We start from the raw sequence: 21,465 nt of genomic DNA on the forward strand, positions 1-21,465 counted from the left end.
AGTTTCCTGTCATTGTCCATACATTTTCACACCTCTAGCACCTCCCTCCTGATTGGGAACCAGGGGCTGCTGCATTTCTCAAGGACTTAAGTGTAAGAAAGGGCAGGAAGAAGAAAGGTAGAGGATTCTCTGAACTGCAAGACTTCTTCCCATTAACAACGTTACTGGGTACCACTATATACTACGTAGTGTTTATATTAAGTAATTGTTTACCTATGCTATCAGGTTTTGACTTTTCTGACATGAAGCATCATGTCTTCAAATTAAGTTCAAGTATTTATTAATAGTTATAACTCGGGAGCTGTGCAAGAGCACTGTGGATGAAAATGAGAGCACATGGCACTTTCTATTTTTGCTGCTTTGAATCTGGCAAGTGGTGCAGACAGACAGAAGAGGTCAATACCACATACTATAGTAAGAATGGAGGGCAGGGATAGGGGTGGAATGAGCAGCTCTGCTATGGGGAGGGCCTGCTGGTGTGGCTGGTAGTCCCCGTACAGCAAGCAGCAGATGACAGGGCAGAGGGATGCTCAGATCAGCTAAAGAACCACAACTCAGCCGGGCATGGTGGCGCAGTCTGTAATCCCAGCCCTCAGAAGGCAGAGGCAGGCGATCGCTGTGAGTTCCAGGCCAGCTTGGTCTACAAAGTCAGTCCAGGACAGCCAGGGCTACACAGAAAAAACCCTGTCTCAAAAACCAAAAGAAGAAGAAGAAGAAGAAGAGGAGGAGGAGGAGGAGGAGGAAGAAGAAGAGGAGGAAGAAGAAGAAGAAGAACAACAACAACAACAACACCACAACTTGGCACAGTAGATGTGATGATTTCTAAAGAATTACATTCATGTTTCTGAAGCTCTCAGACATGAATGAGACAAAGAAACAGGAAGGGAAAGGACGCCATCACATCAGCCCATAGTGAAGAGGATGCTGCCTGGGCTAGCCTTTCTTTGTGGTGATGGAAAGATGCCCTGAAGCAGCAGAAGGGAGGAAGGAGGCTGACAGCAGGAGAGAAGTGAAGGGGAGCGGTTTTTGCAGGTTTGTTTTCTCTTCCACTTTTCTCCATGCTGGCAGTGCTCAGTAGGTCTATGAGCTTTGAGACAAGGTTACGTTGTTCCCAATTTTAGACAATCATTGCATGATAAAAAAAAAACAAACAAACATTTTTGCAAGTGAGTTAAGAAGATTTTCCTCGATGTTTCACACCAGCTGCTAAAAACTAGTGCTCTGCAGCGAAGCCATGAAGGGGAAAGAATACGGATGTTCTTTTTTTTTTTTTTTTTTTTTTTTTTTTTTTTTTTGGTTTTTCGAGACAGGGTCTCTCTGTAGCCTTGGCTGTCCTGGACTCACTTTGTCGACCAGGCTGGCCTCGAACTCACAGTGATCCGCCCGCCTCTGCCTCCCGAGTGCTGGGATTAAAGAATACGGATGTTCTTAAGACATGGCTGAGCACTAGGGAGGCAGAGGCTGTTAAGTTTCCTAGCTAGTAAATCTACCTAACGGGCTGCAAATCTGGAAGGTACCCAAACTGTCAAAATACATATGGAGGCTGGCCGAAAACGTGGAGCCATCTTCCTGTCTCTGCCTCCTACTGGAGTGCTGTGATGAGATGAGCATCACCACTATCCTAGCTCCACTGTATTCATCCTGTGAGAGTTAGAAATGGGAACACAAGGCCGACACCTAACAATGCAAGGAGCTTCTAAGCAGTATCTCAGTGATGGCTGGGAGCTGCGAGACACATGGAAGTGAGAGTAAGAAGGTTAACATGGGTCAAGTCATGAAAGTCCACAGACTTTTAAGGGCCAGGATAAAAAGAAATATACAAAGCAACACCAAAAACTGATACCAAGATCAGTGTTCATCTGATATGGGCAGAAAGCTTATGAAAGAGTTTCCAGTGGGCCAATGACAAACAACTTTGTTAAACAAGAACTCTTTAGGCAAAGGACAGAAAACTATCTCAAATTTGTTGGAGGAAAAAAGTATTTAAAAGCACATAGTGTGTGTGTGTAGGGGGGGGTGGGGAGAGACCAGGAGTACACTAAGAAAAAAGGTACTAGCAAAAGAAATTGTGTCAAAAATTGTTATAATTAACTTCAAACAGTCCAACAACTTGTTTCGAACAGTAATTTCACAATATTTTATATAATCCATATTTATTCATAAACTAGGTAATGAGGGTATAATATGGGCCAGGTTCTGTAATACTAGCTGCTAGGGTAACCTGGGGAGAAAGGATGAAAAACAAAATCCCTGGCATACCTTGTGTTCGCTTACAGGATAAAAAAGAAGAAACAAGGGGCTGGTGAGATGGCTCAGTGGTTAAGAGCACCCAGCACCCACCTGGCAGCTCACAACTGCCTAAAACTCTTGTTCCAGGGGATCCAGCTCTCTCACACATGCAGGCGAGACACCAATGTACATAAAAATACATATGGCTGTCCTGGAACTCTCTTTGTAGACCATGTTGGTCTCAAACTCACAGAGACCCACCTGCCTCTACCTCCTGAGTGCTGGGATTAAAGGTGTGCACCACCATGCCCTGCTAAAAAGAAATGATTTTAAAAAGAAAAGGGAAAACAAAAAATTGAAGTGCTTGTGAAAACTGAGCCTAAGTTTTTTCATAAGAAAAAATTAGAAACTAGAGAAGGTACTGGATGATCTGCTGAATGCTAGGAAGCCTGCTTAAAAGAACCATCCACAGCACCTCTCACACAAGACCCCCCCACACACACATACACACACACACACACACACACACACACACACAGACATACCCACCCACACACACACAGACATACCCACACACACACACACAGACATACCCACACACACACACAGACATACCCACACACACACACACACACACAGACACACCCACACACACACACACACAGACATACACACACACACACACACACAGACATACACACACACACACACACACACAGACATACACACACACACACACAGACATACCCACACACACACACACAGACATACCCACACACACACACACAGACATACCCCCCCACACACACACAGACACACCCACACACACACACACACACACACACAGACATACCCACACACACACACACAGACATACCCACACACACACGCAGACACACACACAAGATCTCTTAAATATTTATACTGGTATTTATTATACTGATAAGAGGGTTATGCAGTTTTCATTTTGAAACCAACAAGTCTGTAAAAATAAGCAGAAAATAATTTGGATGACTTCTCTTCACTCTTAGAGCCTAGCAGTGCTATGCATTTTAATAGAGATAGGAAAAGGTGTGTCTTCCTGGTGGTAAACCTTCTCCTACTACAGGTATGTCACAATATCTTAGTGGACTTATTAATAACTTTAATTTTAAAAGAATATTTTTAAGCCTGGTGAGGTGGCTTACACCTTTAGTCCCAGCACTTAGGAAGCAGAGGCTGGCGGATCTCTCTGTGAGTCCAGGCCAGCCTGGTTTACAAGGAGAGTCCAGGACAGCCAAGGCTACACGGAGAAACTCTGTCTTGAAAAATAAAACAAAACAAAGAATATTTTAAAATTTTATTTATTACTTTTTTATGTGCATTGGTGCTTTGCCTGTATGTCTGTCTGTATGTATGTACGTGTGAGGGTGCTGATCCTCTAGAACCGGAGTTATAGTTGTGAGCCTCCATGTGGATACTGGGAATTGAACCTGCAGTCAGTGCTCTTAACTGCTGAGCCATTTCTCCAGCCCCCAAGAATATTTTTATTTTTATTTATTTATTTTTAAAGATTTATTTATTTCTGTTGTATACAATGCTCTGTCTGCATGTACACCTGCACGCCAGAAGAGGGCATCAGATCACGCTATAGATGGCTGTGAGCCACCATGTGGTTGCTGGGAATTGAACTCAGGACCTCTGAAAGAGTAGTCAGTGCTCTTAACCTCTGAGCCATCTCTCCAGCCCCCAAGAATATTTTTAAAGTGTTTGGAAAGATAGTTCAGCAGTTAAGAATACTAGTTGCTCTTGCTGAAGGGTTTGATTCCCAGCATCCAGGCAGTGTCTCCCAATCATCTGTAACTCCCATCCAGGGGATTTGATTTCTTATTCTGACTTCTGAGGACACCAAGCATGCATTCATACATATAAAATAAAATAAAGAAAATTAAAAAAGAAAAGGCTTGGTATAGTGATGTGCACTTGTAGTCTCAGCTACTCAGGAGGCAGAGCCAAAGAATTGTGTGGGCACAGGAATTCAAAGTCATCTGTGCAGCATTAGCAACACCCCATCCCATGAAAGGAGGGAGAGGGAAAGGGAAAGAGAGCGCTTAAAATCTCCATCCCTAACCAGCAATGAAGAACTATCTACAAAGTTCCAAGTACAAAATCTGACAGTTGAGCAGGAAAATGGCAGGAGACAGCCAAGCCCAGAACTTGGGAGGTAAAGATAGCAGGGTCAAGGTCATCTTCAGCTACATAGCAAGTTGGGAGGACAGTCTAGGCTTCTAGAGCTCCTGCCTTAAATAAGTAGAGAACTGGTGAGATGGCTCAGTAGGCAAGAGTGTTGGTTGCAACCAAGCCTTCTGTCCTAAGTTCAAGTCCAAGGACCCACATGGTAGGAAAGAACCAACTTCCACAGGCGTCCTCCAGCCTTTGAGTCATGCTCTATTGACGACCTACCTCCTCTACATATGTAAATATGTATATAAGTTAATATAAAATAAGAGGAAAGTAAGTTCAAAAAATTAAGCTGGCAATAGCTGTGTGTGGTCCAGAAGCCCCGACAGTGAATTGCCTGAATAAATAACCCTGGAATACACGTGACACTAAGCACAGCACTTTGAAGAGATGGTTTTACATAACACGCTTTAGAGATATTTCAGTTCAGAAAAGTAAAAGCCTCAACCTCTTTTGTGCCCTAAAATTATTTATTCCCAAAGGGATCCCATGTAGTTTCTGTTTTTAAGAAAACTGACCTCAGATCTAGTACAGAGAACGGACTGGAGGGTGAGTGTGGATGCCAGCACAGGTAGATGAAGACAGTGACTGCCTGCACTAAGGTTGGCAGAGCAGAAACTCAAAGAAGTGGGCTATCCAAGTAGGTAGAACCAAGAAAAGAATCAAGGTGCCTTCTGTGTATCTGGCTTAGGCAACTGGGCATTGTGCTTTTATTAAAATAAATTAGGAATAGCCAGGGAGGGAGAAAGGAGATTAGAAGCTGTGTAAAGACTGAGTTTGAATTCTTATAAACAAGAAAAAAAAATGTTCATGGACAGCTTAATAAAAGCGCCTGTAGCTAAGAGACATCTGAGATGTACAGAGATCCAGCATCATTCTGTCACTTGGTTGAAAGGTAAACCAAAAGGGGTAATGTCATGGCATCTGAATGCTACTAAGGAGTCAGAACACTTAAGATATACTTTTGTCTGGCTAAAGTCTCTGGTGACTGTCAGCAAAGTTGTTCTGGTCATGGTGAGGGCGAGACTTACCACAGTGAGAGCAAGAGAAGTCGGAGACAGTGTATGAGACTGAGCAGCCTGGCCAAAGGGTAAGCACGGCCAGCAGACAGCTGGAGGGAATGCCAGCGCAGAGACGGAGAAGCAGAACGGAATGGGCTCAAGGAGGAAGACAGGGAGCTGATGGGCTAAGACTTCCTGACCCAGGGCGGAACCCCAGGGACTTGGCTCTCAGAGACGACACGCTGAGCCTGGGAAGGGGAGCAGGCTGCCGGGTCTAAAGTCTGCTCTCATCTGAAACTCAGAAGTTTCTGTCCAAAGCTGGAGTGGAGACAAGCTGACGTTCAACAACGACTTGATTGCAAACGCTGAACTGACCGATAATACTTGAGACCCAATAACACTGACCCTAAAACCTACAAGAATCCCATTCCTGACCGTTCCACCCATGTAAAACACTACCAGGAACCAAAGGATGTGCTGTGTGTACAGTAAGACTCTGTTTTACAACCTAACAGTCACCCTTCAAATAATGATATGACTCTTAAATTACAACAGTAACTAAACCTAGTAACATATCTGTCCATTTGAAATGCTGCATATACTATAATCATTAAGATGTGATATTGGTGCTATAATCAAGGTCTTTTTTTTTTCCAAGACAGTGTTTCTCTGTGTAACAGCTCTGGCTGTCCTGGAACTTACTCTGTAGTCCAGGCTGGCCTCGAACTCACAGAGATCCACCTGTCTCTGCCTCCCAAGTGCTGGGATTAAAGGCGTGCACACCCACTGCCAAGTTTGTTTTTTGATTTGGTTGGTTGGTTTGGCTTTTGTTGTTGTTTCTTTGTTTTTTATTTTTCAAGACAAAGTTTCTCTATGTAGCCCTGGCTGTCCTGAAACTTGCTCTGTAGACCAGGCTGGCTTCAAACTTACAGAGGGTCCACCTTCCAAGTGCAGCCTTGTGATTAAAGACATGTACCACCACCGCCCAGCTACCAGACCTCTTATATGACCACACGATTACATAAGAAGTTTATATGTATATCTGTAATCGAATGCTAGAGGGATGGCTCTGTGGTTAGGAGCTGCTCTTCCACAGGGCCTGGGTTTGATTGCCACCTCCCACATGGTGGTTCACAGCCATCTGTAACTCCAGTTCCAGGGCATCTGACATCCTCCTCTGGCCTCCAGAGGCACCAGGCATGCAAGTAGTGCACAGGTACATATGAGCACCTACATACACAATAACTATTTTTTTTAAAGATTTATTTATTCATTATTATGTATCCAGTGCTCTGCCTGCATGTACACCAGCATGCCAGAAGAGGGCATCAGATCACATTATAGATGGTTGTGAGCCACCATGTGGTTGCTGGGAATTGAACTCAGGACCTTTGGAAGAGCAGGCCGCGCTCTTAACCACTGAGCCATCTCTCCAGCCCCACGATAATTATTTTTAAATGTAACTGTATTTGTGTGAACAAATGTACAAACCTCTTTGGCCTCATTAGGTGGACTTAGTGTGGTTCAAGTTTTAGGCTAAAACAGTGAAGATTTTTCAAACATTAGGACTTAAATTTTTTTTTAATGTATATGCATGCTTTGCCTGCAGTTATACAAGTGCACCCCATGCATGCAGTACCAGAGGAGCCCAGAAAAGGCACTGGATCCCAAACTACAAGATGGGTGCTAAGTACCAAACCAGCCAAACCGAGGTCCGCGGCAATACCAGCCATGCTCTTGACCCGAGCCATCCCTCCAGCCCACCGTTAGGACATTTTTTATTTTGTCTTTAGCAATCTAAATTTAAGCAAGTTGTTATATTTAATGTAAGCTAATACCTAAATTATTCATTGAAGGTTGGTGTTTCAGATGTACTTAAAGCTTATTTCTATTGGTAGTTGAAGTTATTAGATATACCTAAAATATCTGTATTACATTTAAAATCTTTAGTTTTTGCTGACATTAGAGTTTGCCTGAGTTATTAAGCACTTACTGTGGGTCTATACACAAAGTGATCTTGAATGATCATCAATAAGTGTCTTTAATCTACTGGGCATAGATTGACAAGATGATATTTAATCTAAATACCATGTAATATTTCTAGGAATTAAAAAACTCAGGCACTTATGAGTTTTACAATAATGGAAAATTATTTTGGGTACCAAATGTTGTGGTAATCTCTAGAAAATTTTCAAGATTGAAAAAATGAGTGTAGCACTACATTAGACTAAAAAGGGCAGTTCTTATTTTTAAAAACTCATTAATTTTATTATTTATTTTTTTAAAACTCGTTAATTTTAATTTTCATTGCTACACATGAAATCTGATACACAAAGCCTACTGATAAAGGCATGATGGTTTAAGCTAAAACTAGTTAAACTCCTTTTTGCTAATTAATCTTCTATCATGCTACTCTCAGGAAACTCCCTATGTTTATCCCATATAAACCTAAGAGAAATTAATAACTGCTATCACTATTTATAGTCATCTGGACTTTTATCCAATAAATTTCCAATAAAAAAATTAGTAATGTCTCTTCTAATATAAAATTTTCTTAACAAACACATTTAAATAATATCCACAAGCCAGATGTGGTGCCGCACCCCTGTAATCCCAGCACTTGGGAGGTTAAGGCAGGCAGAGCTCTGAGTTCGAGGCCAGCCTGGTCTACAAAGCTAGTCCAGGACAGCCAAGGCTACACAGAGAAGCCCTGTCTCGAAAAACAAAAAAAAATTTTTTTTAATAAAAAAAAATATAACACCCACAAGAATAATCTCTATGCCTTTTTCAGCATGATTGTGTACGGGCTGCAGCCAGCAATATAGACAGGAAGCCCTCTATCAGATCCCCACGTCTCCTCCCAAGCACAGTATGAGACATACTGCCTACACTCAAATGCTGAAGCATCATCTGAGTAGAAAATAAAATATTAAATAAAAAGCTACTGCTCTGTGACGAAGCTGTAGACTCTCAGATCTTCCTGCTCCCACTTATGCTTAAGCACCCGAGGCTCGATGTCTAAGCAGCAGCTCCCTGGTACTGCAGAGAGAGCCAACACTTGTATGATTCTGCTGCATATGCTTGCTAGCCTGCCCTGGGAGACAGTATCTGGTACCGTTTATCGGCTTACAGAATGTTACAAAGGATCTTTGGATCCTTGTAAAGCAACGTTCTGTCTTCCTAAGAAGCACAGCATCACTCCATCTGAGGGAGAGTTATGAGCTGTAATGTAATAGCAGCCGCTTAGCCTCACTGCTGTGGGAAAGGCCCATAATGACTAAGCCAGGTAGGTCTTGGCTTATCAGATTATTTAATGTATACCATCCTCATGTTTCTCCTTCGCTACATATAATTTAAAGCATTCCTTGGTTGGTCAGCATGTTAAGTGTTTTAAATACTATTCTTCAAGATAAGTTAGGATGATTCAGCAACTAAATCTCAAATCCAAAAGCAAGAAATGCAGCTGATTTTTCCCCTTGAAACAACCAAAATCTCACTTTAAAAAAATCCACCAAGGTGGCCAGAGAACTAGTTTACAAGTATGTGCCAATAGAGCATATGCTGTGAAAATGAGCATCTGAAAAATAATTTAAAATGAACTGTATAAATCTTGCCTATATTTTGTGATTTTTGATGGAATTTTTAAAAGCAGAAATAAAGCAGCCATGTTCACTAACTTTTATCAAGCTCATAAGTCACACCCTATAAGAAGACACTATTTTTCTAAGTGTCTTCATCTTTACTTTTTCTTTACTATTACTGGCAAATAATAGTCTCTGCTATGTGCATTTTTACTAATATTTATCATTAACAGCTTGAGTGAAACATTATAATATTATGGAATTAATCATTGTAACATAAGCACTATTTACTGTTTTAGAGGTACCCTCTGCAACTTATTTCAAAGCTCTTTTTAGTCTCTTTGTTTAAAATTTCAGGGTATTTTTTGAAAAGGAGGAAAAAATGCATTCTGGAAGGGATACCAATTAAAAGTATTAGCAAAAATAAAGAAACCAACCCTTTTTTAGCATTTGGCAATAGAAGATCCTAATTATTGTTAAATAAAAATTCAAAGGCTAATCCACAGACTGCTAACAGTTCACACCCTGAAAATGTGGCCTATTTACCCTGAAACACATAACCTAATACTAAATACAGATAAAATACAGGCATTATACCTAATATTCAAATTTTTAAATCTGAATTTTGCCTGTCTTATCACAGTCATTCCAAAAGCTATCCTATGTTTGAGAAATATACCCTTTACCCACTAATCTTCTAAAAATAGATTCCTACTGTCTTTTTTACATGAACAATTATGCTTGGTTATGAGCTCTACCACATCAGCCATATAATCAACACCTAAAATTCTTATTTAATTTCATTGTTTGGCAATCAAAACAGTAACTCAATATATTTTGTAAAGTCTTACCTATGTGCTGCATTTCCTTTCAAATGCAAAATGGTTCGATCCCCCTTCTACTTAGTCAGTGCACGGTCTGGACATGCCAGTCTGACTGGAAAATATCTGCTGTCCCTCTCAGGTCACAGCATCCGCAGGGCTATACAGCACTACTTACATTCTCTTCCACATAAAAATCAGACATTACATGAAAGGAAGAGAAAGACAGCCCATTTCAAAGCAGCTGGCAAACCTCCACTGGCAACCTGCCAAGCCTCTGCTAAACCTTCCTGTCTTTCTGAGCATGCTCACTTAAAACCAACAGCACGTTACTATGGCAACTCTGTAGGCAGCCTGTAAGTATGAACCGCCATTCTGATTTCAGAGTGTAAAAAGCCAAATGCTGCAGGGGAAGTCAAAGCAAAGAACTAGCAGATATTCTTCCTCACGAACAAACCCAGTCGTGGTATTCCAAGGGCTCACATTTGTGCATGTAAAACAAACAAACGCATCCCACATTTTCAAGGCACATTTTTTTCATGCTCAGATAGTCTTCTTTTTCTACAAACTCATGCTCTTTGTTTTGCCTCTCAACAACCAAAATTATACTAGAAAATTTATCCCATTTTATGAAACACTGGTGAATAAACAGACAAACACCACATGAGCAACCATGGTAACTGCACGCATCATTTCTATAACCATATTGTGACCACACAGCAATATTACAAAGAAAACCACTCATGATAAAAGGGCAATCTACATTTTTTTCTATGACTTGTCAAGCTGCCTGGAGAGTTTTTCTTTGGGCGTGACTAAGACTATTTACCCCTCTAAAAGGTTTCCAAGTTAGGAGAGCCAAGACCTGGGTTCAAATCCCTCCGCTCCACATTTCAGCTGTCCCAGCTGAGGGCAGTAACTTTCTGACTCTGAAAGCAGATGACAATTACCTCACACACTGACTGTGTGCACATAAAAACACCTAAAACTACCTAATTGTGCAACCCCTCCCCTCCCCTGCCCCCAATCTTATTGACTAACCTTGAAAAGTACTTTTTGGTAACTCTAGGCTAAAAATTTGTCTCAATTTATACACTACACTATGATCCAATTAGCTACAACTCCTCAACCAAATTAAGCTAAGAAACATTTCAGACAAACACCAACAACAGAGACTCTAGACAGAAAGCAAATACATGGAGACATTATTTCCACTAGAAAGCAAAGCAGAGGTTTCCATGTTGCAAACACCGAGTTGAACCTACCAGCTCTTCTTCCTGCTTTTTGGCCTCTTTTTCTTTCTCCTCTTCGTTGTCCTCAGCTGGGCACTCCTCATCGTCACTGCTGGATGACTCCAGGATCTCATTCATATCCATTTTCCAATTATCAGGAACGACTCTAGCGCGGAGGAAGACACTTGCTCTGCGAAGCCCTGGAAGGAAACATGGCCTTGGGCAGCTGCTATGGAACAAACAGCGTGGAGTTCAGGGAGACGCAGGCCCCTCAGCCAGGAGGCTCAAGCCAAATCCAGCTGTCATTCCCAGACCGATCCAGGAAACCGGGCTGCTCATGAGGCAGAGCAGCATGTGGAGTCATCACAAGTTCTGTTGGAATTTACGTTTGTTTATTGCTGTGGGACAGGTTCTCACTACGTCATCATATAGCCCAATCTAGCCTGGAACTTGTGACCCTTATGCCTCTACCTCCTAAGTGACACCGAGCCTGGCAAAGATGAGAAATAGCCTTTCAGGAAAAAAAGATTCATTTTTTATTTTATGTGTATGAGTGTATATATTTATGTGCAGCACCATAAAATCCACTAGAACTGATTGCAGATGGTTGTGAGCTGCCAAGGAGGTGCTAGGGACCAAACCTGAGTCCTCGGCAAGAGCAGTGAGTGGTCTTACCCACTGAGCCACCTCTCAAGCCTTACGGCTATTAGAAATACTAGAAGTCAGCCAGGTGTGGTAGTGCATGACGTTAGTCCCAGCACTTGGCAGATAGATCTCTGTTAGTTCCAGGCTACTGGTTTACACAGTGAGTTCCAGAATAACCAGGGATACGTAGAGAGACAACCCTTCTGCACCCTTCAAAGAAATGTTAATGATCAAACTAGCAAGATAAATCTGTAAAATTTATAAACCAAACATTTCATTGAGACATGAAAAAAATGCCATTAAGTAAGGGCAGCCATTGAGGTGTTGCCGACATATTATCTGTGAGGCTCACACTCAGAACCCACGCCACTGAGCAGCACAATCAAGGGGAAGCTAATGACTTTGCACTGGACCACATGCAGCCCATGGGCCACAGGCTGGAGACAGGATTCCAAACAGTCAACATGGTGACAGAGACTAGACAACCTTTGTTTCTTTCCACACACAGTCGCATCATGAAATAACATACTGACCCAGCTTTCTTTTACCTGGCTTAGCACAGAGCTCGGGTTCTGGAAGACTGAAAATGTCAAGCTCCTTAATGTCCTTTCTTGCTATAGAGTAACTAGGAGAAAGAATAAAACGAGGAGAATTGCTTAGTAAATGAATATTGAACTGGTCACATTAACACACACACAAAACCTCAAAAGTCAAAATTATTTTGTCAAATGGTGTTTTAAAAGTTGAAGGCCATGAAAATCCTGATCCTTACTTAGTGAAGCCTTAGAGGTAATGCAGGCAAAGCTAGTATCTTTTCAGTTTCATGCACTCAGAGTATTCTTATTTGAGAGCATCAAATTCACATTATTTCCAAATTCACACCTTCCCTGTATACAACAGAGTCTCTATCAACATAGTAATTTCATTACTTATAACTCCTATTTTGTTCAGTATTTCTGCATTTTTGTTAAACTGTTACAATATTTTTATGATTGTCATATATATTATGGTATATTTTTCACAGAGAATAACTTAATAAATATATATATTTAATTTTACTGGGTTTTTTGGAAGAAAAATATGAATTTAAGTAAAAGTTTTTTAGTTTTTTAAAAAATAAAAAGTAAAGTTAATTATTAAAAAGTCTATTAAAGTTTCATTAGATATAATAGTAAATAGCACAAGATAAAAATACAAAAATTAAGCCAGGCGATGGTGGTGCACTCCTTTAATCCCAGCACTTGGGAGGCAGAGGTAGGCGGATTGCTGTGAGTTTAAGGCCAGCCTGGTCTACAAAGTAAGTCCAGGACAGCCAAGAGAAACCCTGTCTCGAAAAAAAAAATTCAATTAAAAAACTACACATACTTTATTTACAAATAAATATATCTTTAATGGTGTTCTTACTTATTGTTGAATTTTTACATAAAAATTTATCAGCTAAAAGTGCCCTACATAAAAACTTAAAACACAGTAATAACCTCTCACTTCCACCTTGAGTGACTCGCCTTTATGGTGCGTGGCCAATCACTGTGTCCCATCCCCATGAATCATTACTGGGTGTTTCATTACTCACAATTTAGAATCAATAAATGATCGAACTAAACACTGATCCTTTTTCACTGTGACATCATCATTGCAGCTGGGAGAGATGACCTGGAATACAAATTCAGAATCCACTGACTCCACTTGCTCAGAAAAAGAACACTGAATTATCTACTAATCAGCCCCCCCCCCCCCACTTCTAAGTAATCAAATCCAAGGCCTTTTGTATCTAGGGAAGCACTAACCACTGAGCTATACCCCTAAATAAGAATGTTTGAATTTTTTAAAAATTATGTCTATTCATTTACTTGTGTATGGTGTAAAGTTTGCTGTGGCCCTCATGAGGAGGTCCAAGTACAACTTGTAAGACTTAGTTCTTTCATTTCACCACATGGTTGTCAGAGTTAGTGACAAGCACCATTACCTACTGAGCCACCTCGCCAGGCCCAAGAATGTACTTTCAAAACTAGCTTGGGGGCAGGGGGACTGGGGAGAGAGCTCAGCAGCTAAGAGGACCCAGAAGACCCAGGTCCTGTTCCTGGTACCCATGTGATGGCTCACAATAGACTATAACCTTAGTTCCAGGGAATCTGACACCCTCTTCTGGCCTCCACAAGGGCCCGTCCACCCTGCGGCACACAGACATCTATGCAGGCAAAATACCCTATACACAATGAAATAAAATGAAAAAAAAAATCTATCTGCTAATATCTCAAATGGATTATATTTTACAAGAAATAGCTTAATTTTTAATACCTCTCATTACTAATTATTTTAAAAAGACTTAATTATTTTTAGCATACTGTCTTTCTACTTATTTAACATAATCATTAGGTAATATAAAATAAATGATGAAATATATTTATGTGGGTGAGCACACATGTACCACAGCATTCTGTGAAGGCCAGACGGCAACTTGTCATCATTTTCTTCTTCCCCCATGAAGGTCAGGGGAATCAAACTCAGGTCACAGGCTTGGCACAAGCACCTTTATGTGTGGACCTATCTCACTGGCCCAAAACTTTATTTGGGGGCTGGCCTACAACGTACTATATAGCCAAGGATGACCGAACTCCATACCCCGCTCCCGCGTTCCCGAGAGCAGCGACTGCAGGTGTGAGACAGCATAGCTGCCAACACATGACCTGTGATGGAAATTTGGCACGTTATAGTTTTGTTTTGTTTTTTTAATTGATGGTGAGTATTTTTGTTTGTTTTGAGACAGAACCTCACTACATAGCTTTGGCTAGCCTAGAAATTAATATGTAGACCAGGCTGGCCTCAAACACACAGAGATCTGCCTGCTTCTGTCTCCCAAGTGCTGTGATTAAAGGCACATGCCACTGATTTGTTTTGTATTGTTTTTCAGTTGTGTGTGCAAATGCCTGGGTTCACAGAGAGACCTCCCAGTCTGAGGGCTCTGCACTCTGCTCCTCTACAAGGGCAACATGTGTTCTAAAATCGCTTTGTTTTAAAATATATACCTTAGTATGTGTCTATTTTAAAATCTGCCTATTAAAAAACAATTAGGATCTTTTGTAACAGGGCATGAACAACGTTCAATTTGTCATGAAAAAAACTGAACAAAGAGCTTTTTCTTTTCATTCATATTTTTTGTTTGTTTGAGCCTGCAGGCCAGAAGAGGGCATCAGATCACATTACAGATGGTTGTGAGCCACCATGTGGTTGCTGGGAATTGAACTCAGGACCTCTGCAAGAGCTCTTAACCTCTGAGACATTTCTCCAGCCCCACAAAGAGCTTCTTTAAAGATTTGTTTATTATCTATACTAGTGTTCTGGCTGCTCGTACACCTCAATGCCAGAAGAGGGTACCAGATCACATTATAGATGGTTGTGAGCCACCATGTGGTTGCTGGGAATTGAACTCAGGACCTTTGAAAGAGCAGCCAGTGCTACTAACCCCTGAGCCATCTCTTCAGCCCCCACAAAGAGCTTCTTAACCTGGCCTTTGAAAGAGAAAAACAAATGCCTTAACAGTGTCATTAGTAAATCATTTTTGAATACTGTATTTAGAGCTTCGTATTTAAGAAACCTCAAGCTAAGTGGGTAGGACTCCTGGTGCTGCTCAGACACACTTACTTGAGATCCCTTACAACCCTGAGCCTTGGACACGGAAGGCGAAAGGTCTATCTCAGAGCTACACTCTGGCTCCCAATTCTAGTTTTTGTAATTAAGTTATATTTAACGTTAAATAGCAACATATAGTTTATGGCTATCATATTCAACAGTATAGAGCAAGATTTGTAAATATTCTTTTGTTTTGTTTTTTTATGTTTATTTATGTATTTTTTTTTTGAGACAAGGTACTCACTATGTACACCAGGCTGGTCTCAGACTCAGATCCATCTGCCTGTCTCCAAAGTGTTCAGATTAAAGGTGTGCACCAGCACACACTGGGCTGGATTTTTAAATATTCTTATTGATTACTGTTTGGTTTCTGGCACAGGGTCTCATGTAGGTTCTGCCCAGAACCTGCTGTGTAACTGAACTCACAATGCTCCCTCAAGTGTTAAGATCACAGGCATGGCCACAGCTTCACACCAGACAGAAATGTATGCTGGTGTGCTAGTAACTGTCAGGTCAGGAGAGCAGCTGTGCTTAACCTCAAGAAGCAACAGTGTAACCGAGGGGCAAACCTCAGACACATAAAACAGAGTACAGTGGGAGGGTGATGCTGTGGTACACTAGACACAGGACAGTACCGAGGGAGGGAGACTTGGCCCCAGCTGGTACTGAAGGAAGAATAAACATACGCCTAAGCCTCATCACAGCACCTGTGAGCCACGCTAATGGCCTCCATATTTAGTCTTGTCACTTCCAATTTAACAAGGGAGCAAATAAACTGTCTTATGAACATTCCCACACATGCAGTGCAAATGCCATTCTTTTACAGAACTAGCTGCAGAATTATCTCCTAATTTTGTAGATGACCTTTTGAAGCCCCGTCTGCCTCAGGTGTCAATTACATTTGCAGTTGCATCCTATGCTCGCCCCAAGCTCATCTAAGTCAGCCAAAGAGGATTCTCAGTGAGATGAACAGCACTAAGCAGTCTTTCCCTCTCATAAACCACCCTCTACTGCTCACCTGCTCTCATTCATTGTGGATACAATGACTGCCATTTCAAAACCTGAGAATCTAAATGCATCTTTCCTTTCTATTACTTTCTTATTCTAGTTTATGTACCAGTACTAAAAGTTACTGTAACTTTTTTTTGGCCTCGAACTCAGAGATCCTCCTGCCTCTGCCTCCCAAGTGCTGGGATTAAAGGCAAGCCCAACTACACTGGCCTTAAAAAATTACTATATGGGGCTGGAGAGCACTGCCTGCTCTTCCAAAGGTGCTGAGTTCAATTCCCAGCAGCGAAATAGTGGCTCATAACCATCTACAATGTGATCTGATGCCCTCTTCCTGCATGCATGCACATATACAGGAAGAACACTGTACACATAATAAATAAATAAATCTTTATTAAAAATTACTATATAATTTGTAACTTATACTGTTTTATGTGCAGAGTGCATGTTCTTGAGAGTGGCATATTCTAAGGAATTTAGAACAAAGGCTACACGCATTAACTGAGGGTGGGGAGAAGCCACACAGGATTCTTAGGAGGTAGTAAGGAAGGTAGCTCAGTGGTAGAGTACCTGCCTAGCATGCATGAAGCCCTGGGTTCGACCTCCAATGCTCACAGAACTGGGTATAGTAGCACACACTTTTTTTTTTTAAAGATTTATTTATTTATTATGGCTATAGATCTTGTTATAGATGGTTGTGAGCCACCATGTGGTTGCTGGGAATTGAACTCAGGACCTTTGGAAGAGCAGTCAGTGCCCTTAACCTCTGAGCCATCTCTCCAGCCCCGTAGCCACACTTTTATTCCTAGCATCTTGGAGGTGAAGGCAGGAGGACCAAAAGTTCAAAGCCATCCTAGGCTGTATGGCAAATTTGAGGCCAGCCTGAAATATGTGAAACCTTGTCTCAACAATAAGAAAGTTGAAGGAGTTTATGGTGAAGGAGCTGCAGATATTAATTAAAAGAATGTGAAATTAACTGATTACACTAAAACTACATTTAATTAACCAAAAGATTAAGATTTTGTGTGTGGTGTGAATGTACATGAATGTGTAGATGTGTGAGGATGTGTGGATGTAAACAGATGTGTGGAAGCCGGGCGTGGTGGCACACACCTTTAATACTAACACTCAGCGGGGAGGCAGAAGCAGGAGCATCTCAGTGAGTTCCATGCCAGCCTGGTCTACAAAGCAGGACAGTCAAGGCTACGGAAAGGAAGCCTGTCTCAAAAACCCCAACAAAACAAAGCAACAAAACAAAACAAAAACTAAACCAAACCAAAACGGATGTGAGGATGCATACACGCGTAGATGCACGTGCCCATGCACATGGGAGGCACAATAAGGTGGCAGGTGTCTTCTATCACTGAGTTGAGACAGGGTCTCTCACTTAACTGGAGCTTGCCTTTATGGCCACACTGGCAGGACAGCAGGCTTTTAATTCTGCCTATCTGTGCACTCAGTCCTGGGTCGTGCCTGGCTCTGGGCACTGGGGATTCAAGCTGGCCCTTAAGCTCTAAGTACTTTTACTAGTTTGCCCCTCCCAGGTGAAGGTCTATGTTACACCTAGTTAGTCCACCTCCTAGGCTGAAGCAAACTTCTTGATTTGGACTGAGAGTAGCTGGAACTACAGCCGTGCAACACCACATGTGACTCCATCGTTGAGAATGGGACAAGCAGTTATTTTAAATGGACTCCCCTAAAAACTTAGTTCTAGGTGATTAATATGAATGAAGTAAAGAATCACGGAGCCAGGTGTGGTGGCTCACACTATAATCCTACAGCTGAAGACAGCGAAGCTGGAGGATTGCCATGAATCTGAGGCCAGCATGGACTACACAGTAAGTTCCTGGACAGCCTGGACCATGGAGTGAGACAACAAAGCAGCAGTAAAGAGAATTAAGAAATCAACCTCAGGAACTGAAGAGGTAAAATGGCAACATGACAGGATGAAGAACACATCTGAGGGAAAAACCTGAAAGAACTCAATAAATGATAACAGAGACCAGAAAGTTAAAGACGATGCCAGTTTTTGCGCACTTGACACTCTTAATTTTTTTTTTTCTGAGACAGGTTTCTCTATGTTATCTTGGCTATCCTGGACTAGCTTTGTAGACCAGGCTGGCCTCAAACTCATAGCAATCTGCCTGCCTCTACCTCTTAATTTTTAAACATCCAGTAAAATTGTCATTAAATTTATAATACTTCCATAATATTACTTTTACTTCCACAATATTTAAAAAACCCATTTTCAACAAATTATACAGCTGACTAACTTTGCAGTGAAACTTACCAAAGCAGGGTACCATTCAGAGCTCTCCGCTGCAGACGGCACACTTACAACTTTTCCTAATAACTCATCGTTGAGACGCCGTTTATCCTCATCTTCCTCTTCACTGCTTTCTTCTTCCTTTTCATCTTCAGTGCTAAGAGGCAGAAGAAGCTGACCATTAGCTTACCATAGCCCACAGCTGGGCACAGAGGGCTACATCTGCTACACATTCAGGGTGGCTCCTATGGCTGCCTCTCCATTCTGACTGGGGCTGAGGAGATGGACACTCTCCTCCCTCACACAAGTAATACAGCCACCTAAGTAACCTGGACTCTGGTTTCTATGCCAGGACAGAGAAGCCTAATTGTATCGCCAAATGCAATTTTAAAAACAGAATCCCTAGCCAGGCGTGGTGCACACCTTTAATCCCAGCACTCGGGGGCACACTCACTTACAATCATGATGATTTGAAATCATTACGTGTGCTCCTGAACATGCTGACACCTGTCATTCACTGCGGTATGCAATGCTGTTAACTATTAAATGATCTGGAGGCAATTGGTCCCTAATTTTATGCATTTTTAATTTCTTCTCCTCTCGCACACCTGTTGCCTAGGAATCATCACATGTCTTTCTTTACATTCTGCAGTGACTAATTTTCCTTCTCCTTAGTTTTAACACCCCTTCTTGCTTATTTAAGTGTCCTGCACTTAAATATCAGCTCACTTGACCTATTAAAAATTGTAATTATTAAGGACTACAATACTGTGTTTTAATATAAATACCACACAATATTAATGACTTATTAACTGAAACTCATACACTGAGCACTTGCCACACACTGAAAAAATGCATATAACACTATCTAATCCAAACTGGCAAGACATTATCAATCCCGTTATCCTCAGGTATAAACTTGTAATAGGATGGGGAGAGAGAGAGAGAGAGAGAGAGAGAGAGAGAGAAATATTGTGTGTGTGTGTGTGTGTGTGTGTGTGTGTGTGTGTGTGTAACAAGATAAATAACATAAACATAGTTACTGTAATAAAGTGACGCAGCTACTAAGTGACTGAACTGAGATTTCCATTTAGGGATCTCAGTTTTTCTTTTTGGTTTGCAACTTCTATGTTGGACTCTGCCTTTTTACAACTTTGTTATATACACTTCTGTGCATACAACCAATATCAGGGTCTTGGTTTCTTTTCTTTTTCTTTTCTTTCTTTTTTTTTTAGGGTCTTGGTTTCTAAATATTTATTTCCCATTGAAAGAAATAAAGGTCCCTGGAGAAATGGCCAATTTCAAATCTTTTTCTTTTCTTTTTTATCTTTTTTTCCTAAGACTTATTTATTTAGTATTACATATACAGTTCTGTGACTGCATGTACATCTGCAGGCCAGAAGAGGGCATCAGATCACATTACAGATGGTTGAGAGCCGTGTTGTGGTTGCTGGGAATTGAACTCAGGACCTCTGGATGAACAGTCAGTGCTCTTAACCTCTGAGCCATCTCTCCAGCCCATCTTTTTTGTTTTTTAAGACAGGGTTTTTGTTATCTTGGCTGTCCTGGACTTGCTTTGTAGACCAGGGTGGCCTTGAACTCACAGAGGTCCACCTGCCTCTGCCCCCCACCCCAGAGTGCTGGGATTAAAGGTGTGAACCACCTCACCCAGCTCATTATCAAGGTTTAATCCAGGGTGGGTGGGAAGATCATGAAGTCATGATACTGTGCAATGCCAGAAAGGCAGCCACGTGCTCAAGAAATGGAAAAGTGTATATGAAGTAAACAGAAACCAGCCTGCAGAGGTGTCCACTGGCTAAATCTGGATAACATTCTCATCAAAATAAAACTTTATTTTTTTGGTTCTTCGAGACAGGGTTTCTCTGTGTGATAGCTCTAGCTGTCCTGGAACTCTCTTTGTAGATCAGGCTGGCCTCCAACTCCTGGCCTAAAATAAAAATTTTAAACAATGAATTATAGCCTGTTAAGTTAACTACACTCCATGAATAAAAAGAAATGAGGAAGATTTTATTTAAAAATTTTTATTTTTACATTTGGTCCCGTGTGTGTGTGTGTGTGTGTGTGTGTGTGTGTGTGTGTGTGTGTGGGCACATATGCCACAGCACATATATAGAGGTCAAGGATCAGACTCTAAACAGTCAGGCTTAGTAACAAGTGCCTGTATCTCTACACCATCTTGCTGCCCTGGGAAGATTTTTGTTATAGCTATGAGAACTAAATAACTAAAAATAAAGCAGGAACGAAAAATTACAAAATTATCACGTTGCTATCTTAAGTACTGATATACAAAAGGAGCTTCAGTGAGTGATAAAAAAATAAAACAAAACAGTGAAGGAATGATAACCTGAGAAAGAACAGCATACCTAGTAGCTAAGTAGCTCCACATCTATTATTTTATTTTCCAGAAAGGTTAACCCAAGAGAACTCTAAGTTCAGAAATTAGGCAGGAACCACATTAACCAGGTAATCAAAGGTGATTTCACCCAGTATGGGGCAAACTGATGGTAAGTATCTATGACGTACTTCTACTGAGAAGAACACACATCACTTACTACCAAAAGTGAATAACCTTCATCTATAAATAAGAAACATCTTCCCAGCACTCAGGGAGGCAGAAGCAGGCAGATCTCTCTGAGTTTGAGGCCAATCTGGTCTACAAATTGAGTCCAAGACAGCCAAGGCTACACAGAGAAACGCTGTCTCAATTTAAAAAAAAAAAAAAGCCTGACAAAAAAATCTTCATTTGCCTTAACTCTTAAATGTCAGTCTCACTAAATACTAACAAGTGCTTCCAGATTAAAAGGAACTCAG

The 21,465-nt window shown here is 41.2% G+C and overlaps 1 protein-coding gene across 1 annotated transcript in view; it reads right to left on the reverse strand.

The window, feature by feature from the left end:
* Positions 1-21,465, reverse strand: part of ARID4A (AT-rich interaction domain 4A) — a 75,967-nt gene that overhangs the window by 31,186 nt on the left and 23,316 nt on the right. Inside the window, exons 8-11 of the mRNA XM_084792333.1 lie at positions 18,658-18,790; positions 13,303-13,382; positions 12,278-12,354; positions 11,118-11,284 (exon numbers count right to left, since the gene is read on the reverse strand). Of these exons, the coding sequence (XP_084648459.1) occupies positions 11,118-11,284; positions 12,278-12,354; positions 13,303-13,382; positions 18,658-18,790 (457 nt within the window). The remainder of the gene's footprint in view (positions 1-11,117; positions 11,285-12,277; positions 12,355-13,302; positions 13,383-18,657; positions 18,791-21,465) is intronic.

This window comes from Acomys minous (assembly GCF_964271855.1).
Source record: "Acomys minous genome assembly, chromosome: 8".
Lineage (NCBI taxonomy): Eukaryota > Metazoa > Chordata > Mammalia > Rodentia > Muridae > Acomys > Acomys minous.